The following is a 20413-nucleotide window of genomic DNA, read 5'->3' on the forward strand; positions in this document are numbered from 1 at the left end:
ACAAGGCTTTGGTCTTCCTCTCTCTGTATCTTCCTCTCTGTACCTCATGTATATATACATATGGGGAGTGTTTTCCAGCAAAATAGCTCACTTGGATAGTGTGTTGCTTTGCCATGTGCACACCCAGGTTCAAGCACAGCCCCCATTGCATTAAAGGAAACTGCAGAGCTGTGGTCTGTCACTCTCTCTGCCTGTCTCTATTATATATACACACACATAGAGTGCAAGAGGGACTGGCAAGACAGTTTACTTAGTGCTCTTACTTTGTCAAGGATATTACACAGGTTCAAGCCAGCCCCCACCACACTGAAGGAGCACTGGCTCTCACTCTCACTCTGTCTAACTAGCAAAATCAGCCTGCGACACTGAAGCCCCAATGAGGACAAAAAAAAAAAAAAGAGAGAGAGAAAATGTTTTCAAACCATAAACAGCATATACATGTGAGTTAAATGTCCATACTACGGTTGGGAAAAACCTGAAATGAAACAGAAAGTTCTAGTACACTGTCCCACCTTGATCCCAACAATCAATTCTAGTTTTGGAGTCAAACTTCTTTTCAACTCACTGTCTTAAACAAGTTAGTCAACTTCTCATTGTCATTGTTTCCATAAGCATAAGTGGAGATAATATGAACTTTGTAGCATTCTTAGTTAGAGACTATATACACCAATGTGTAGTATCCACGGAATACACTTCCAGAATGATGTTTTTACACATCCTGCTCTCGGAGCTACAAAAAAAAAAGAAAACTGGCTTAGGTAATGCTGGTTTGTTATGTGTACAACCCAACTCAGTGCAAGTCCAGGCACCACCACACTGAAGAGTGCCGAGATGTCTTCTCACTCTGTCTTGCTCATATTTCATTTGAAAAGTAAGCTCACAGCAGTGACACATGAGAGCAGCATATATGGTACCAGGGTAAGCTTCCAGAAAGGGAGTAATAAATACCATGGTATCTTTCCTCTCTATATCTCTCTCCCCCTCTATCTGAAATTAAAAAGAAAAAGAAAAAGTCTACCAGGGGTGCAGTGGAATCTGAATCATGAATATATAATACTCAGTGGCAACAACAAAAAAAAAAATTAAAAGTACAACCTTCCCCAAGAAGAGTAACGATTTTCTTTCTTAAAAAAAAATATTTATGGGAGTCGGGCGGCAGTACAGCGGGTTAAGCGCATGTGGTGCAAAGCAGAAGGATCAGCGTATGGATCCTAGTTCGAGCCCCCGGCTGCCCACCTGCAGGGGAGTCGCTTCACAGGCAGTGAAGCAGGTCTGCAGGTGTCTATCTTTCTCTCCCCCTCTCTGTCTTCCCCTCCTCTCTCCATTTCTCTCTGTCCTATCCAACAACATTGACATCAATAATAACTACAACAATAAAACAACAAGGGCAACAAAAGGGAATAAATAAACATAAATAAAATTTAAAAAAATATATATTTATTTGCTTTTGTTGCCCTTATTTTATTGTTGTAACTATTGATATCGTCCTTGTTAGATAGGACAGAGAGAAATGAAGAGAGGAAAGGAAGACAGAGAGGCGGAGAGAAAGACAGATACCTGCAGACCTGCTTCACCAGTTGTGAAGTGACTCCGCTGCAGGTCAGAAGCCGGGAACTCGAACTGGGATCCTTAGGCTGGTCCTTGTGCTTTGTGCCACCTGTACCATGACGAGGCTCTGGATCTCTCTATCTCTCTATCTCTATCTCTCTCAGACTAATATACAAAAATTTTGATTTTTTTTTTTTAAAAAGAAGGCTTTCTGACAAACCTATGGACTCTCTGTGAAATTGAGGTTATTGAGGGGTGGGGAAAGTGGATGCAAGGAGGAGGCAGGCACTGATGGAGGCACAGAACTGGTGCTCTGGTGGGTGGTAATATGCTCTGAAGAAGTGAGAAGTTGTACTTTTTTTTTCTTTTTTTGCCTCCAGGGTTATTGCTGGGGCTCAGTGCCTGCACAAGTCCACTGCTTCTGGAGGTTTGTTTGTTTGTTTCTCCCTTTCTGTTGCCCGTTTTATTGTTGCTGTGGTTATTTTTGTTATTTTGTTACTGATGTCATAGTTGTTGGATAAGACAGAGAGAAATCGAGAGAGGAGGGAAAGACAGAGAAGGGGAGAGAAAGACAGACACCTGCAGACCTGCTTTACTACTTGTGAATCCACCCCCCTGCTGGTGGGGAGCCAGGGGCTCAAATAGATATCCTTAGGCGGGTCCTTGTGCTTGGTGCCATGTGCCCTTAACCTGCTGTGCTACCGCCCAACCCCCTAAATTGTACTTTTAAAACACTCACAGGCTTGTAAACGATGCTTACCACAAAGACAAAATATAAAACTGTTATTAAAGTAAAAAAATATATATTTTCCTATTCTTTTCAGATAGTGACAGGCTGAGAGAGACCACAGCACCAAAGCTTCCTACAATGCACTGGGTGCAAGCCTCAAACCTAGGTCACATGGCAAAGATGCACACTATCCAAATTAGCTATTTTGCTGTCCCCCAAAATAAAAACTTTTTTAAAATGTTCTTTGAAATCATTAGTTTTTGAAGAGCCAGGTGGTGGCGTATTTGGTTGAGCACACATGTTACAATGTGCAAGGACCCGGGTTCAAGCCGACTCCCCACCTGCAGGGAGGGTCCACTTCACAGGCAGTTAGTTAAGCAGGTCTGCAGGTGTCTAACTTTCTCTCCTACTCTCTCGATTTCTCTCTGTCCCATCCAACAATAACAAGGGCAACAAACTGGAAAAAATGGCCTCCAGGAACAGTGGATTTGTAGTGCAGACACTAAGCCCCAGCGATAACCCTGGAGACAGAAGAGGAGGAGGAGGAGGAGGAGGAGGAGGAGGAGGAGGAGGAGGAGGAGGAGGGAAAAGAAGAGCCACCAGAAACAGTGGTATCTTAGTGATAACCCTAGTGGCAATGAAAGAAAGAAAAAAAAAAAAGATTATTAGTCATGAAAGGGGAGATAGCATAACGGTTATGCAAGGAGACTCTCATGCCTGAGGCTTTGAAGTCCCAGGTTCAATGCCCCACACCACCATAAGCCAGAGTCAAGCAGTACTCTGGTTAATATATATAATTAGTCATCAGGTAAGCAAAAAACTACAGTGTGTTATCATCACTGCATGTTCTTCCAGACTAGAAATAGCAAGACTGACAATACCAAGTGTTGGCAAAGAAATAGAACAACGGGGGAGCCAGGCAGTAGCGCTGCGGGTTAAGCACACATGGCGCAAAGCACAAGGACTGGTTCAAGGACCCCGGTTCGAGCCCCCGGCTCCTCTCCTGCAGGGGGGTCGCTTCACAAGCAGTAAAACAGGTCTGCAGGTGTCCATCTTTCTCTCTCCTTTTCTGTCTTCCCCTCCTCTCTCCATTTCTCTCTGTCCTAACAATGACAACATCAATAACAACAATAATAACTACAACAACAATAAAAAAAACAACAAGGACGGGCAGAGGGTAGACAACATAATGGTTATTCAAACAGACTCTCATGCCTGAGGCTCCAAAGTCCCAGGTTCAACCCCCCCCCCCCCCCCGCACCACCATAAGCCAGAGCTGAACAGTGCTCTGGTTAAAAAATTAATAAAAAAATTATTTAAAAAAAAGGACAACAAAAGGGAAAATAAATAAATATTTTAAAAATTTTTAAAAGAAACAGAACAACTGAAACTTTCATCCACTATTGGTGGGGGTATAAATTTGTAAGACCACTGGGGGGGGGGGAGCTACTAAAAATAAACATAGCGCAACCATGACCAAATAATCCCACTGTTCGGCATATACCCAAGAAAAAAAGTGCATGTATATTCTTACCAGGAAAGAAATATATATACAGAAATGTTCAGAACAACAGCCCAAATGTTCATCAATAACAGAATATTGAATAGTCACATTGTTAGAATATCACCATGAGAATGAGCTCATTACACAGATGTAATGGTGAGCAAAAGAAGCTCAAACAAGTGGTTCGAGAGGTGGTGCAGTGGATAAAGTGTTAGTCTCTCAAGCGTGAGGTCCTGAGTTCAATCCCCGGCAGCACATGTACCAGGGTGATGGCTGGTTCTTTCTCTCTCCTTCTATCTTTCTCATTAATAAATAAATAAAATATTTTTTTTTTAAAAAAAAGAAGCTCAAACAAGCCAAACCAGTATGATTCTACTTAATACCAATTTCAAAAATAGAAACTTTCCTACAGTGTTAGAATACAAGCAGGATGGGAGTCTGAGGCTTACACAGTACTATGTGCCTCTTGAGCTGGATTCTGATGGCATAAATGTACTTTTTTGTTATGATTTGGTTTGGTTCTTGCCACTAAGACTTTCACACCTGCATGATTTCACCAGTCCAAGAAGACAGAATCTGAGAGGGAGACCACAGCACTGGGTCCATCACTTGTGAAGTTTCCCTTGTGTACAAGGGAAAAATGTAAGCTCTACAGGTGAGCTAGCTCTCATCTGTGATTTTGTAAAAAATCATCTAGCAACACACAGTGTAATGCTTTGCTATGTGTGTGTGACACGTTCAAACCTGGTCCCTACCACTTTAAAGGAAGCTTCAGTGCTACCGACTCTCACTCGCACAGGCTGTCCCAAGAAAGAAAGTAGAAAAGGAGAAAGGAAAACAGAGTGCGGGGGAGGGGTGCATAGGATATTATGGGAGTACAATGTAACATCAAAAACAGCTTAGGGTGGGGGAGTCTGGCGGTCGCACAGCAGGTTAAGCGCAAGTGACATGAAGCGCAAGGATGGGCGTAAGGATCCTGGTTCAAGCCCCCAGCTCCCCACTTGCGGGGGAGTTGCTTCACAGGCGGTGAAGCAAGTCTGCAGGTGTCTGTCTATCTTTCTCTTCCTCTCTCCATTTCTCTCTGTCCTATCTAACAATGATAACATCAATAACAACAATAACTACAACAATAAAAAAAAACAACAACAGCGTAGGGGGTAATGTGGCCTAAAGATGATGGAAACTTCATGTGCCTCCCTCTGCCTTGTCTCTCCCTTTGACTGATTTTTTTTAATACTTTATTTATTTATTTATTGGATAGAGACCGTCAGAAATTGAGCGGAAGGGAGAGACAGAGAGGGAAAGAGACAGAAAGACACCTGCAACCCTGCTTTACTGCTCATAAAGCTTTCCCCCTGCAGGTGGGGACCGGGGACTTGAACCTGGGTCCTTGTGCATTGTGACACGTGCGCTCAATCAGGTGCGCCACCACCTGGGCCCCCTTTGACTGATTTTAATTCCTCTCCTTTTCCTGTAGTTATTATAATTTATTGTGATGAGTATTTTAAAAACAGCTTGTGGGGCCCATAGGTGGCTCACCAGACAGTAGGCAGCTTACCACACATGAGGCCTGGGTTCAAGTTTGAGCACCACAAGGGAGCACTGCAGATGGTTGAGCAGTGAGCTGTGCTATCTCTCTTTCCCACTAACCCCTCTCCACCTAGATAAAACTAAAACAGTGCTGGGCAGGCAGCATGGTTCTGCAAACAACTGAACAACTGTCATGCCTGAGATTCCAATGCTCCAGTTTCAGTCCCCAGCACCACCACAAGCCAGAGATGAGCAGCAGTCTGGCCTTTCTCTTGATATTTCTCATTAAAATAAAATAAATACGGGAAGGAAGGAAGGAAGGAAGGCTGGCTGGCTACTCACAGCTGCTAGATGTTGCTAAAGGGTAGGAGACGTGATAACTAGAATGGGATCAAGGGAAGTGGCCAAAAAGATAGGAAGATGCCAAGTCATGAAGAGACTTAGACCTTATCCAAGAAGCAAGATGATGGAATAAGGCCTCTGCAAAGAATGTGTGTGGTGAGATAGAGGATTCAGGGAGCAATGGGAGAGTGGGGCCTTGGGGAGCAGGGCAGTAGTGCAGTGGGTTAAGCACACGTGGCGCAAAGCACAAGGACCAGCGTTAAGGATCCCCACCTGCAGGGAGGTCGCTTCACAAGCAGTGAAGCAGGTCTGCAGGTGTCTCTCTTTCTCTCCCCCTCTGTCTTCCCCTCCTCTCTCCATTTCTCAGTCCTATCCAACAACAAGGACAGCAATTAACAACAACAGTAACAACAACGTTAAGCAATAAAAGCAACAAAAAAGGGAAAAAATGGCCTCCAGGAGCTGTGGAATCATAGTGCAGGCACAGACGGTGCCCCCAGCAATAACCCTGGAGGCAAAAGGGGGGGGGGGGAGCTTGCAGGTGAGAAGGCCCATTCCAAGGCAGCCATTACCATACTGACAGATGATATAGGCCTAAAATAATGAAATGAAGCCACAACAAATTTGGAAAAAAGACAGAGTAGAAATATCAGGCTGGTGGCTTGGGAGGTGGTGCAGTAGCTATGGCACTAGACTTATAAGCATGAGGTCCCAAGTTCATTCCCAGCTTCTTCTGGGCCAAAGTTGCAAACAAAAACTAAGTCATGTGATAGAGACTATTCGTGCTCCATGAAGTCTAAAAAATCTATTATTTGACCCTTAACCTGAAAATTTGCTGATCCTGTATGTATGTCAGACACCCTGCTTCTCTCTTCTCCCTATCATTAATAAGCAAAACTTTATTTTAAAAAATTATAAACACTGCTGGTCAAGAGGTCATACTTTGAGAGCTACTGACATACACACATACAGGGTCAGCAAATTTTTCTGGTAAAGGATCAAATAATAGATGTTTTAGACTTCATGGAGCACGAACAGTCTCTATCACATGACTTAGTTTTTTGTTTGCAACTTGGACATATTTTAAAAATTAAAAACCATCCTTAGCTTGTTAACTTTAAAAAAGAGAGAGAAAGGGAGTCGAGTGGTAGTGCAGAGGGTTAAGTGCATGTGGCGCAAAACGCAAGGACCAGCATAAGGAACCTGGTTCGAGCCCCCGGCTCCCCACCTGCAGGGGAGTCGCTTCACAGGCGGTGAAGCAGGTCTGCAGGTGTCTCTCTTTCTCTCCCCCTCTGTTTTCCCCTCCTCTCTCCATTTCTCTCTGTCCTATCCAACAACAACAATAGCAATAACAATAATTTTTTTAAAAAAGAGGAAAGGAAAGGAAGGAAAAGGAAAGGAAAAAAGGACAACAGGCTGGATTTGAGCTGTGGATCACAGCAACTTTGTTGATCCCGGATAGACAACAGTAAAGAAGCCAGGATTAACCTTCCCACAGGATTAATTTCCCTAAAATGTTTCTTGAATATTAGTCCTCAGCTCACAAAGATTTCCACTGGTCTAGGCTTCCTAGTGAATAAGTCACATCCTCTAATACATGGCATCAACAGATATCTATAAACTAGTCCGCTCTTGTGAACTTGACCAACTCACATTTACCTTCCTCTGCATCTGTGATGTGCCCAGTATTTTCTACCCAAATGCCCTTCCTTCAAAGCACAATTCAAGTCCTATTTTCAAGTGCTTCCACCCTTCTCAGAACTCTAAAAATCGCTATTTTAACTTACCTGGTATTTATGTGCTGTACTGAGCTATACTTCAAACAAACTGTTAACTCTTTAGGGCTAGGAATATTCATACTTCTATCACTGAATCTAGCATGTAACATAGGGTAAATAAAAAATAAATGGGAAAAAAAAAATAATAAAATAAAAAATAAAAATAAAAATAAAAAAATAAAAAATAAATGGGGGGAAGGTGATAGTAATGCATGAGGTAGAACACACACTGCACACACTACCCTGTTAGGGATGAAGAAGCTTCACCAGTTGTTGGAACAGTGCTCCAGGTGTCTTCTCTCTCTCTCTCTCTCTCTCTCTATCTCTCCCTACCTTTCACCAATATCAAAACAGAAAGAAAAAGGAAAAAATATATATGCATGTATGTACATCATATATATGTTGCATATATATGTTGCATACATGGTACTTTTTCCCACCAAAGTAAATGTGATTTCATCACTCAAATCAGCAATTAAACAGTTTTTTTTTTTAATCATCACTAGAGCTTCACCATTACCAATCAACTTTTTCAAATAGAAAGAGACAGGGCAGTGGTCCGGGAGGTGGCGCAGTGGTGAAGCTTTGGACTCTCAAGCATGAGGTCCTGAGTTCGATCCCCGGCAGCACATGTGCCAGAGTGATGTCTGGTTCTTTCTCTCTCCTCCTTTCTCATAAATAAATAAAAATCTTAAAAAAAAAAAAAAAAAAAAAAAGAAAGAAAGAAAGAGACAGGGCTGGGGAGACAGCATCAAGACTGCAAAAGACTTTCATGCCTGAGGCTCCCAAGTCCCAGGTTCAATCCCCCGCACCACCATAAGCCAGAGCTGAGCAGTGCTCTGGTGTTTCTCTCTGTGTGTGTTTCTCTCTCTCTTCATCTTTCTCAAAAATAAAATAGAAATAAAAAAAAACTTAAGAAAAAAAACAGTATACTTAATGCTCCACCCCCCGCACCACCATAAGCCAGTGCTGAGCAGTACTCTGGTAAAAAAAAAATATATATATATATATATATATATTTAAAAGTTTTAAAGTGTCCATTTTAGTTCACTGCGGATGAACTACAAAATATTCAAGCTGGACTAAAGTTTTTTTTTTCTTTCATCTCTGACGTTTCACTATGTCAGGCTGATTTTTTCAGAGAGAGACAACGACAGAGAGAAACCACAGTGCCAAATCTTCCTCCAGTCAGTGGGGACAGTGCTCCAACCTGGACGGAGCAAAATGGCAGAGCAGCGCACTATCCAAGTGAGCTATTTTGCCGGCCCTCAAGCTTCTGCTTATATTTAAGAAGAATCCTGAAGTTCTCAAGCCCAAAGTGCGAATTCCGTCTTGTTTTACTACCCATAGGGCATGTTACTATAAAAATCCCTCCCGAATCATTTGCTCCCGTCTCATGCGAACTACCAAAACAAAAAGTTTAAGGCACTTGTAGACAAGAGACAACGGCAAGAGTGAAACCTCCCTCGCACCACCACGAGCTGGAGCAGAGGTCTGGTGTATTTAAAGAGAGACAGAGAGACAGATGCTAAAAGGTGGCCATTAAAATGAAAAAGTAGATTTCTTAACTCTTCAAAGCGCAATGGAAAACTTAAGTGATTTCCAACCCGGAAGACAGCATTATTTATTGAGCTGTTTCATACAGTATTAATAATGCACGGATTGGAGTAAGTACACCCATTTCTGAGTTTCTGGCAGAGACCGTGGGGGCACATTCCCTCCACGGTGCTGAGCACAGGAAAGCCTTAGCTGACACCCTCGGGCTGTGACACCTGCCGCTACGTCTCGTCCACGGAGCCCGTGCGAGCTGCAGGGAAGCCCGGGTCCCGGGAGGCTGGACGCAAAGCTGCCCGCGGGGGCTCTGTTGCGCGGGCGGCGCGGGGCAGCCCTCCGAGGCACTCGGTGCAGGGCAGCGCCGGAGCCCGGGGAGCCCGGCCAGCAGCCCCCCAGCAGCCAGGCTGCTCCCGAACCTTTGTTTCCTCCCACCCCTTCTCCCCACCCGAGCCAACTATTGGCGCAGGGACCCGGGGGTCCCCCGAGGTCTCCCGGGGTCCGGATCTGAATAAAGCCGAAGCCGATCGGCCGGACCCGACTGGGAGTCGCCGTGGAACTTTCTTTGTTAACTTGCTAGAAAGGTGACTCCAGAAAAGCAGCCCCGGGAAGCCGAGGCTGCGACCAGCTCCCCCCACCCCACCCAAGGGAAAGTCCGTCCACGCTCCATTCCAGACAGAGCGACGGCGGGGAACGGGGGTGCCCAGCCGCGACCCCCCTCTCCTGTCCGAGGGCAGCCGGCGGGGCCGCTCGGGCCGGGTAACAATGCCAACAGCCACAAAAGAGCGGGGACGCCCCCACCCCGGCCTCCGCCCCGCAGCTCCCCCGCCGCACCCCTGCCCCGAGCCCGCACGGCCCTGCGGGGAGCTCGGCCGCGAGGGGGTGCTCGGGGCCGCCGCCGGGCTCCGGACGGCCGGGGGCAGGAGGGGCGAAGGCGGCCCGGAGGACGAGGACGAGGAGGGCCCCGGAGGAGCCCGGGGAGGAGCCGCCGAGGCCGGGCCGGGCCGCGCGGGTGGCAGGGCGGGTGGCAGGGCGGTGGGGATCGGGCCCCGCGCTCTCGGCCGAGGGGGAGGCGCAGGCAGGCCGCCCGGCCTCCGGAGGCCGCGCCGGGCCCTACCTGAGGCTGTGTACCAGCTCCCGGCGTGGCTGGCTTCCCGGCACACCACTCGGTTGGACATCTTGGCGCCTGTGCCGCCTATGGTGCACGGGGATGAATGAGGAGGCGGCGGGAGCGGCTCGGCGAGGGGACGAGACGCCGCGGGCCCAGCCCAGGAGGAGGCGGCCGCGGGGAGGGGACCGGCCGGCCCCGGGAGGCGGAGGAGGAGGAGGAGGAGGAAGAGGCGGCGGCGGCGGCCAGGCAGGAGGAGGAGGAGGAGGAGATGGCGGCCCGGGCGGTGGCAACAATCACCTCAGACTCGGGCGGCCGCCGGAAGACGGGCCCGCGGCCGCCTCAGCCCGGCCCGGAAAGCCCGGGCGTCGCCGCCGCTGCCCTGCGGGGCTGGTCCCGCCGCCCCCCCGCCCTCCAGCCCGCGGGCCGCAGTGACCCCACCCCGTGACTCGGCGCCCGCCCCCCGCCGCCCCGCCGCCCCGCACCCACCCGCCCCGCCTGCCCGGCGCTGACGGCGGCCCCGCCGCCCGGGGCCTGAACCCGCGGACGCAGAGCGCACAGGGCCGAGGCGCCCGCACTCGCGCTGGGCCCGGGCTGCCCACTGAGCATGCCCGGCACGCTCTCCCGGGGCGGGGGGACCGAGCACGCTCCCGGGCCGGGGGAGGGGGCACTGAGTACCGAGCACGCCGCCCCCGGGGCTGGAGGGAGCCCCGAGTACCGAACACACCGATCCTGGGACTGGGGAGACGATTACCGAGCACACCGCTCCCTATTCTGGGGTGGGGGCGGAGGGGGGGGTCGAGTATAGAGCACGCCGTCCCAGGGCTGGGGGGAGGGGAGTACTGAGCATCCAGCACGCCGCGAGAGACTGGGGTGGAGGGGTCCTGAGCACCGAGCATGTCATTGCGGGGAAGGGAGGGGACCAAGCACGCTCTTCCGGGGCTATGGGGGGCGGGTACTGAGCATCGAGCATGCCACTCCCCGCGGAGAGGGCGGAGTGGACAGAGCATCGAGCGTCCCCGGAACTAGGGGCCACTGAGCTTGCTCTCCCAGCGAGCCCCTCCGCCGCCCAGCTAACTGGAAGGGAGAGCACCCCACAGTGGGCAGAGGCGGCTTTCCACCCGGAAGGGGCCCCCTTCTCCCCCCACCCCCCGGATTACTCGGAGCCTTAGTGCGCTCACACTCCCCGTGTCACAGCAAGGGACACAGGTCTGTGGCCACGCTGGGAAATGCATGGGCTACCGCGGGCCCAGGGTCCCGCAGAGGCTTCCCAAGGCCACCCTTAGCACACCCTCCACCCCGCCCCCGGAGGTTTCACCCTGCAAACACCAGGCTTGCTTCCTGTTACTCTGATGTAGGTGCAGGTCTGAACTCCTCTAACTAGCCAAAGGGGAGCCTAGCTGGGGGTTCTCACGTGTAAAGTAGGCACCCGTGAGCTCAAGTGTCCGTAGGACTAGGCGTTGCATGAATTTCAAGAGCCTGACGGGGTGGGCATACAATAAACATTTTCAATTTCAGTCCTCATCTTAGAACGCCCAATATTCCCTCTGTCAAGAAGTTCTTCAAAATGACAGAAGAGAGCCAGGAGATAGCATAATGGCTATGCAAAAGACTTGTCTAAGGCTCCGAGGTCCCAAGTTGAATTCCGAACTTGGGTTCAAGGCGTGGACCACCACGTAAGAGCTGCTACAGAGGGGAAGTTTCACAAGCAGTGGAGTAGTGCTGCAGCATAGCCATCACGCGTGTGTCTCTCTCACTCTCTCGCTCTTGCTCGCTCTCCCTTCCTCCCTCTATAAATAAGAAAGGGGAAAAAAAGGGGGCCAGGTGGTGGCTCACCTGGTTAAGCGCACATGTTATACAGTGCGTAAGGACTTGGGTTCAAGCCCCCGGCCCCCACTTGCAGTGGGAAAGCTTTGCAAGCAGTGAAGCAGGGCTGCAGGTTTCTCTCTGTCTCTTTCTCCCTCTCTGTCACCCCCTTCTCTCTCGATTTCTAGCTGTCTCTATCCAATACATAAATAACGATAATAATTTTTTAAGACTTTTAAAAAGGGGGGGGGAATTCTGCCAGTGCAGTGAAATAGCTCACTTGGGTAGTATACTGCTTTGCCATGTGTGCAATCCAGATTAGAACCTGCCCCCCCCCCCCCCGCACTGAAGGAAGCTTTGGTGCTATGGCCTCTTTCACACTGCCTTGATGCTTCTCTGTGTCTATTAAAAGACAATAGCAGTGGACTGCAGGCCCGAAGCCCAATAACCCTGCTGGCAAAAATAAAAGTACTGAAGAGTCATAGCAAAATAAGATATCTTGGGACCTTCAAAGATGTCCTGTTATGAAGTAGTTGATGCCAAAACTAAAAGTAAGAAAAAAAAATGCTTATTTTCAACGAAAGATTTGGGGTTAAAACCATACAAATGGGGGACTGGGCGGTGGTGCACCCAGTTAAGCACACATAGTACTGAGGGCAAAGATCCAGGTCCCAACCCTGGTTCCCCACCTGCAAGGGGAGACACTGTACAAGAGATGAAGCAGGTCTGCAGATGCCTACCTTTCTCTCCCCTCTCTGTCTTGCCCTCCTCTCTGTTTCTCTCTGACCTATCAAATAAAATGGAAAAATGGCCACCAGGAGCAGTAGACTCATAGTGCCGGCACTGAGCCCCAGTGATGACCCTGGAGGCAAAAAAAAAAAAAAAAAAAAGATACAAATGGGGCCAGCAATATAGCTCACTTGTCACTTGGATAGTGTGCTTCACCATGGGCTCCACCCACATTCAAACCCAGCACCCACCTCATTGAAGGGAGATTTGATGCTGTGATCTCTTTCATTCTCTCTGCCTTCTCTGTTTTTGTTTTTTTTAATTAGGGGGAGAAAAATGCCAGTGCTACATCTGAGTTTTAGAAGAGAATAGGTTGTTCATTTTTCTTTAAAATTTATTTATTTATTTATTCAAGAGAAAGACAGGCTGAGAGAGAAAAAGAACCAGACATCACTCTGGTACATGTGCTGCCGGGGATTAAACTCAGGACCTCATGGTTGAGAATCCAATGCTTTATCCACTGTGCCACCTCCCGGACCACCTTTTTTTTTTTTTTTTTTTTTTTTTTTGTCTGCACTATGAATCCACTGCTTCTGGAGGCCATTTTCCCATTTTGTTGCCTTTGTTGTTATTGTTGCCATTGCTGTTGTTGTTGGATAGAACAGATAGAAACTGAAAGAAGAGGGGAAGACAGAGAGGGAGAGAGACACCTACCTGCAGACCTGCTTTACCACCTGTGAAGTGACCCCCTTGCAGGTGAGGATCAGGGGGGCTCAAGCCAAGATTCCTACGACGGTCCCTGCACTTCACACCATGTGCACTTAGCTTGGTATACTACTGCCTGGTCCACTAGTAGCTTTTAAAAATAATAATAATGGCAGACTTTATTGGCATCAAAGAAATCATCTAATAGCTATTGATTCAAAAGGTAGGCACTCTGAGTCCTTCCAGGGCAGGACAGATCACTAAAAATAGCAATAAGGCTTCTGGGTGAGAGAAAATGGGCCAGGCTGACTTCCCCACACCAGGGCTGCTCTCACCTTGCCACAGAGGGGTGACCCTGCTTAGAGACCCCCAGTGTGGCAAGTCTACCAAAAGCTCACAGAATGTTCTGGCTCTTTCTTTCTGTTAAACCCCACTGGGGCACTTTTCTGCCCACTGGAAGCCCCAGGTTTCCCTCATCTTGCTTCACCTCTGGAAGAGAGCTCTGGGGGCTTCCATTGATCCCTCAGGATTCTGCTCCTAGCAGGCCCCAAATAATAATCTTTTTAAGGTCTCATCCTTTCATTTAACCCATGAAACAGAAAACAAAGTACTATCCTTCAGGCCCCCAACCCTCACCTGTAGGAGGAAAGCTTCCTGAGTGGTGAAGCCTGGCTGCAGGTGTCCCTCCATCTCTCTCCCTCTCTATCCCCCCATTCTTCTCGATTTCTGGCTGTTTCTATTTAATAAATAAATAACTAAATAATTTTTTTTTAAAAAAACAGTACTATCCTGTTCTCATCCCTCATCCCACCTTATTCAACTGATCCAGTATTTTTCTAAATATTTATTTATTTATTTATTTATTTATTTATTTATTTATTTTATGACAAAGATAGGAGGAGAAAGAGAAAGAACCAGACATCACTATGGTACATATGCTGCCAGGGATTGAACTCAGGACCTCATGCTTGAGAGTCCAGTGCTCTATCCACTGTGCCACTTCCCAAACCACGATCCAATAATTTTTATTTTTATTTTTTTTAAAAGATTTTTATTTTATTTATGAGAAAAAATAAGAGGAGAGAGAACGAATCAGACATCACTCTGGCACAGGTGCTGCTGGGAATCAAACTCAGGACCTCATGCTTCAGAGTCCAAAGCCTTATCACTGCACCACCTCCCGGACCACTTTTTTTTTTAAATATTTATTTATACCCTTTTGTTGCCCTTGTTTTATTGTTATAGTTATTGATGTTGTTGTTGTTGTTAGGACAGAGAAATGGAGAGAGGAGGGAAAGACAGAAAGTGGGAGTGATAGATACATACAGACCTGCTTCACCGATTATGATGTGATTCCCCTGCAGGTGGGGAGCCAGGGGCTCAAACTGGGATCCTTGGGCTGGTCGCTGCGCTTTGCGTCATGTGCGCTTAAACCGCTGTGCTACCACATGACTCCCTAAATTTTTACTTTTTAATTATCTTTGTTTATTGGATAGAGATGGCTAGAAATCAGGAGGGAAGGGGCTGATAGGGAGGGATAGAGACAGAGAGACACGTGCAGCCCTGCTTCACCATTCACAAGCTTTCTCAGTTTTACTCTCCATAGGTAACCTGTTAACAGCAAGATGTTATGCAGAGCTGGGCCACCACCAGAAGCCAGAGCTGAGCAGTGCTCTGGTTTAAAAAGTAAAACAAATGTGGATAGCAGGCAGTGCTGCTTCTGGTTAAATGTACATAGTACTAAATGAAAGAGCACACACAAAGACCTGGATTCAAGCCCTGGCTCCCCAACTGCAGTGGGGATGTTTCACAAGCAGTGAAGCAGGTCTACAGGTGTCTGTCTTTCTCTCTCTTTTTAATTTTTTTAAAAATTGTTTATATTTTATTTATTTTCCCTTTTTGTTGCCCTTTTTTGTTGTTGTTGTTGTAGTTACTGTTGTTATTGATGTCGTTGTTGTTAGGACAGAGAGGAATGGAGAGAGGAAGGGAAGACAGAGAGGAAGAGAGAAAGACACCTGTAGACCTGCTTCACCGCCTGTGAAGCGACTTCCCTGCAGGTGGGGAGACAGGGGCTCAAACTGGGATTCTTATGCCGGTCCTTGCACTTCGCGCCACTTGCGCTTAACCCGCTGCGCCACCACCTGACTCCTGTAAATTTTTTTATTATCTTTATTTATTGGATAGAGACAGCCAGAAATCAAGAAAGAAGGAGACCGAGAGACACCTGCAGCCCTGCTTCACCAACTGCAAAGCTTTCCTCCTGCAGGTGGGGGCCCAGGGGCTCGAACCCAGGTCCTTGTGCACTGTAATATGTCGCACAACCAGGTGTGCCACCAACACCTGGTGTCTATCTTTCTCTCTCCTTATTTTTTATTGATATTTTTAATTTATTTTTCAGAAAAATAGGAGAGATGGGGCCAAGCGGTGGCACACCTGGTCAAGCACACACATTACAGTGCATAAGTACCCAGGTTCAAGCCCCTGGTCCCCTGCTGGTCCTATCCAACAATGACTACATCAGTAACTACAACAATAAAACAACAAGGGCAACAAAAGGGAAACTAAATAAATAAATATTAAAAAAAAAAAAAAAAGAAAAATAGGAGAGAGAAGAACCAGACATCACTCTGGTGTATGTGCTGCCAGGGATTGAACTGGGGACCTCCTGCTTGAGAGTCCAGTGCTTTATCCACTGTGCCACCTCCTGGACCACTCTGTCTCCCTCTTTATCTCTCCTCCACTCTGAGTTTCACTCTATCCAATAAAATGGAAAAAAATGTCCACCAGGAGCAGCGGATTCGTCGTGCTGGCATCAAGCCTCAGCAGTAACCCTGGAGCCAAAATAAATTAACTAGTTAATTAAAGAGTAAAAAAAATATGTGTGATTGGGGAAATAGCCCATCTGGTAGAGCATTGAACTCTTTTTTATTTTATTGTGTTTATTTATTTGTTGGATAGAGACAGCCATAAATCAAGAGAGAAAGGAGTGATAGGGAGAGACAGAGACACCTGCAACACTGCTTCATTGGTTGTGTTCTCAACTAGGTGCACCACCACCAGGCCCGAGCCTGAAATTCTGAGTTGGACACCCAGCAATGTATTTACAAGAGTGGAGCTCTGGTTTGTCTCTTTCACTTTGTTTCATGTGAATTTCTCTCCCATATGTAATAAATCTTTTTTTCTTTAAAAATGGCTGATAGAATAAAGGTTATGTAAAAGACTTTCAGGCCTGAGGCTCTGAGGTCCCAGCTTCAACCCCCAGGACCATCATCAGCCATAGCAGAGCCCTGTATGTACTCTGGTATCTCTGTTTCTTTGTATTTGTCTATATTTCTTACTCACTAAGAAATTAGGGACGGGAGTCGGGCAATTGTGCAGCGGGTTAAACGCACTTGGTGCAAAATGCAAGGACCAACGTAAGGATCCCAGTTCGAGCCCCCGCCTCCCCACCTGCAGGGAAGTCGCTTCACAGGTGGTGAAGCAGGTCTGCAGGTGTCTTTCTCTCCCCCTCTGTCTTCCCCTCCTCTTTCTATTTCTTTCTGTCCTACCCAACAACGATGACATCAATAACAACAATAACTACAACAACAATGGAAAACAAGGGCAACAAAAGGGAAAATAAACATAAAAAAATAAAAAATAAAAAGAAATTAGGGACTAAGGCAGGGAAGATATAGCATAATGGTTATACAAAGAGATTCTTGTGCCTGAGGCTCCGAAGTCCCAGGTTCAATCCCCCACTTGACCATAAGCCAGAGCTGAACAGCGCTCTAGTAAAATAAATAAATAAATAAATAAATAAATGAAACCAGGGGCTGGAGGGTAATTATTATGCAAACGACTTTCATGCCTGAGGGGCTGAGCTCCCAAATTCAATCCTCAGAACCACCATAAACCAGAGCTGAGTAGTACTCAGGTTAAAAAAAGTAAAATAACGCAAAGCTCAAGGACCCTGGTTCAAGCCCCCAGCTCCCCACCTGCAGAGGAATTGCTTCACAGGGTGGTGAAGCAGGTCTGCAGGTGTCTCTCTTTCTCTCCCCCTCTCTGTCTTCCCCTCCTCTTTCCATTTCTCTCTGTCCTTTCCAACAACGACGACATCAATAACAATAATAATAATAACTACAACAATAAAACAAGGGAAATAAAAGGGAATAAGTATATAAATGTTTTTTTAAAAAGTAAAATAAAATAAGTTGGGGGAGTCGGGCGGTAGCACAGCGGGTTAAGCGCACGTGGCACAAAGCGCAAGGACCTGCATGAGGATCCTGGTTCGAGCCCCCGGCTCCCCACCTGCAGGGGAGTCGCTTCACAGGAGGTGAAGCAGGTCTGCAGGTGTTTGTCTTTCTCTCCCCCTCTCTGTCTCCCCCTCCTCTCTCCATTTCTCTCCTATACAACAATGACGACAATAGTAACTATAAGAACAATGAGAAGCAAGGGCATCAAAAGGGAAAATAAATAAATATAAATTTTTTTTTAAAAAAATTGGGAGTAGAAGGGTTGGGGACTGGCCAGGTGGTGGCACACCTGGTTAAGCACATACATTAAAGTACACAAGGGTCTGGGTTCAAGCCCCTCATCCCCACCTGCAGGGGAAAAGCTTCATGAATGGTGAAGCAAGGCTGCATGCAGATGTCTTATCACTTTCCCTATCACTTTTTAAAAAATTTTTATTATCTTTATTGGATAGAGACAGTCAGAAACTGAGAGGAGAAGGAAAGATAGAGAGGGAGAGAGAATGAGAGATGCTACAGCCCACTTGCAAAACTTTCCCCCTACAGGTGGGGACCAGGGGCTTGAACCCGGGCCCATGGCTCATTGTAACATGTGTGCTCAACCAGGTGTGCCACCACCTGCCCCCTCTCTTTCCCTCTCTATCTCCCCCTCCTTTCTCAATTTCTCTCTAACTCTATCCAATAATAAATAAATTAAATAAAGGGATTTTACCTTTTTTTTCCAGAGCCCTGCTCAGCTCTGGTTTATGGTGTTAACAGGGATTGAACCTGGGACTTTGGAGCTCCCAGCTCCCCACCTGTAGGGAGGACATTTCACAAGCAGTGAAGCAGGTCTGCAGGTGTCTATCTTTCTCTCTCCCTTTCTGTCACCTCCTCCTTCCCTCTCAGTTTCTCTCTGTCCTATCCAATAAAATGGGGTGTGGTGGAGGGAATGGCAGCCAGGAGCACTGGAATCATAGTACCAGCACCAAACCCCACCAATAACCCTAGAGGTAAAATCATAATTATAATCATAATAATGGATATGCAAGCAGTCAACTCAGAGATAAAAAAAGGAAAGTAGGGGGCCGGGCAGTGGCACACCCAGCTAAGCACACACATATTACAAAAAGGAAGGCTGGAATTGTGTTGCCAGGGCCCCTTCCCTTGAGTACCTCACTCAGGGATGCATCTCCAAAAAAGGGAAACTGTAGGGATAGTATTGTTGATAGCTCTGAATTATTGTCTATACTGTAATATTTCATGGCTAAAATAAAGAACTGTTGGGATATTAGATATAGTGTATTTAAAAAAGCTTTCACTGTTGTGAAAGGGCAACAAAAGGGAATAAATAAATATATATTTTAAAACAGCCTCTTCAAAAAAAAAAAAGCTTTCATTGGGGCTGCATGGTGGTGCAGCTGGTTGAGCAGACTTCTTTCAGTGCCTCTAGTCCCCACCTGCAGGGGGAAAGCTTTGCAAGTGATGAAACAGTACTGCAGGTATCTCGGTCTCTCTTTCCCTCTATCTACCCCTTCCCTCTCGATTTCTGACTGTTATTATCCAATAAAGTTTAAAAGAAAAAAGAGAGAGAAGCCTACAGCACTATTAGACCACTTATGATGCTTCCAGGTCCTTGTGCATTGTAATATGTGCTCTCAACCTGGTGCGTCTCTAACAGCTCTGGTTGTTGTCTCCAATGGCAATAAGGCTGGTATGACAGTTTGGCTTCCCAGGGCACTAGGCAGCTGGCCCTCCTTTAGCTTCACTTATTCTTTGCTGTTATCCTCTGCTCCTAGCAACTACATGGTCTAATTTATTTTTTATTATTATTTTTTTAATATCTGACTTTTAAAAATATTTATTCCCTTTTGTTGCCCTTGTTTTATTGTTGTGATTATTATTGTTGTTGTTATTAATGTCGTCGTTGTTGGGCAGGACAGAGAGAAATGGAGAAAGGAGGGAAAGACAGAGAGGAGGAGAGAAAGATAGACACGTACAGGGGAGCTGGGTGGTAGCGCAGTGGGTTAAGTGCAGGTGGCACCAAGCGCAAGGACCCATATAAGGATCCCGGTTCGAGCCCCCGGCTCCCCATCTGCAGGAGAGTCGCTTCACAGGCGGTGAAACAGGTCTGCAGGTGTCTGTCCTTCTCTCCCCCTCTGTCTTCCCTTCCTCTCTCCATTTCTCTCTGTCCTATCCAACAACAATGACATCAATAATAACCACAACAATAAAACAAGGTCAACAAAAGGGAATAAATACTATTATATATAGTATTTATTTATTTATTTATTATTGGATAGAGATGGAGAGGGGAGGGGGAAATAGAGAGGAACACCTGCAGCCCTGCTTCACCACTTGTGAAGCTTATTATACTCCAAAGCTAATCTTAACAAAGCAAGGACTGAAAAAGCTGTATAAGGTCAAGAGACTGGCATACTTTAATGATGACTCTTTAGTCACTATCAGGCCACCCCATCAGCTGGGGCCCTATTTAGGATGTCCTGAGATTCCTTAACAGACATAATGGGCCTAGAATAAATCCTAATGGATTTATAAATCATAATGGGCCTCAAATAAATCCCTCTCTCCATTGTTACGGGTCATCTTTATCAGGAACAACAAATTAGACCCCTTTGTGGGCTCCCTATAGGACCTTACCCTCAACTTGTATCAACAACGGTAGAGAATGTTCCATCCTCCCTTCGGAGGATGGACAACATACTTTATGCTACACCTGAGGAAGATGGGTCGATATTGGGGCATCTTGGAATATTCTTACTCATGACCACAGAATGTGAGCTCAGATCTAGAGATACAGAGGTCACATAGGCTCCTAAGCTGAATATGGGTCCCAGACCAAACCAAATC

At 46.8% G+C, this 20413-nt stretch overlaps 1 protein-coding gene across 4 annotated transcripts in view; it reads right to left on the reverse strand.

Annotated features, from left to right (window-relative positions):
• MEMO1 (mediator of cell motility 1) overlaps positions 1–11005 on the reverse strand; it is a 120317-nt gene extending 109312 nt beyond the window's left edge. For 2 of the 4 annotated variants that reach the window (XM_007523895.3, XM_060186831.1), the window contains exon 1: positions 10101–10574. In XM_007523895.3, the coding sequence (XP_007523957.1) occupies positions 10101–10161 (61 nt within the window). In that variant the 5' untranslated portion in view covers positions 10162–10574. Of the gene's footprint in view, positions 1–4233; positions 4359–10100; positions 10575–10845 lie in introns of those variants that run through there. The other 2 variants (XM_060186832.1, XM_060186830.1) reach the window with 2 other exon arrangements.
• Between the last annotated feature and the right edge of the window lie 9408 nt (positions 11006–20413).

The sequence above is a fragment of the Erinaceus europaeus genome, chromosome 3 (assembly GCF_950295315.1).
Source record: "Erinaceus europaeus chromosome 3, mEriEur2.1, whole genome shotgun sequence".
Taxonomy (NCBI): Eukaryota; Metazoa; Chordata; class Mammalia; order Eulipotyphla; family Erinaceidae; genus Erinaceus; species Erinaceus europaeus.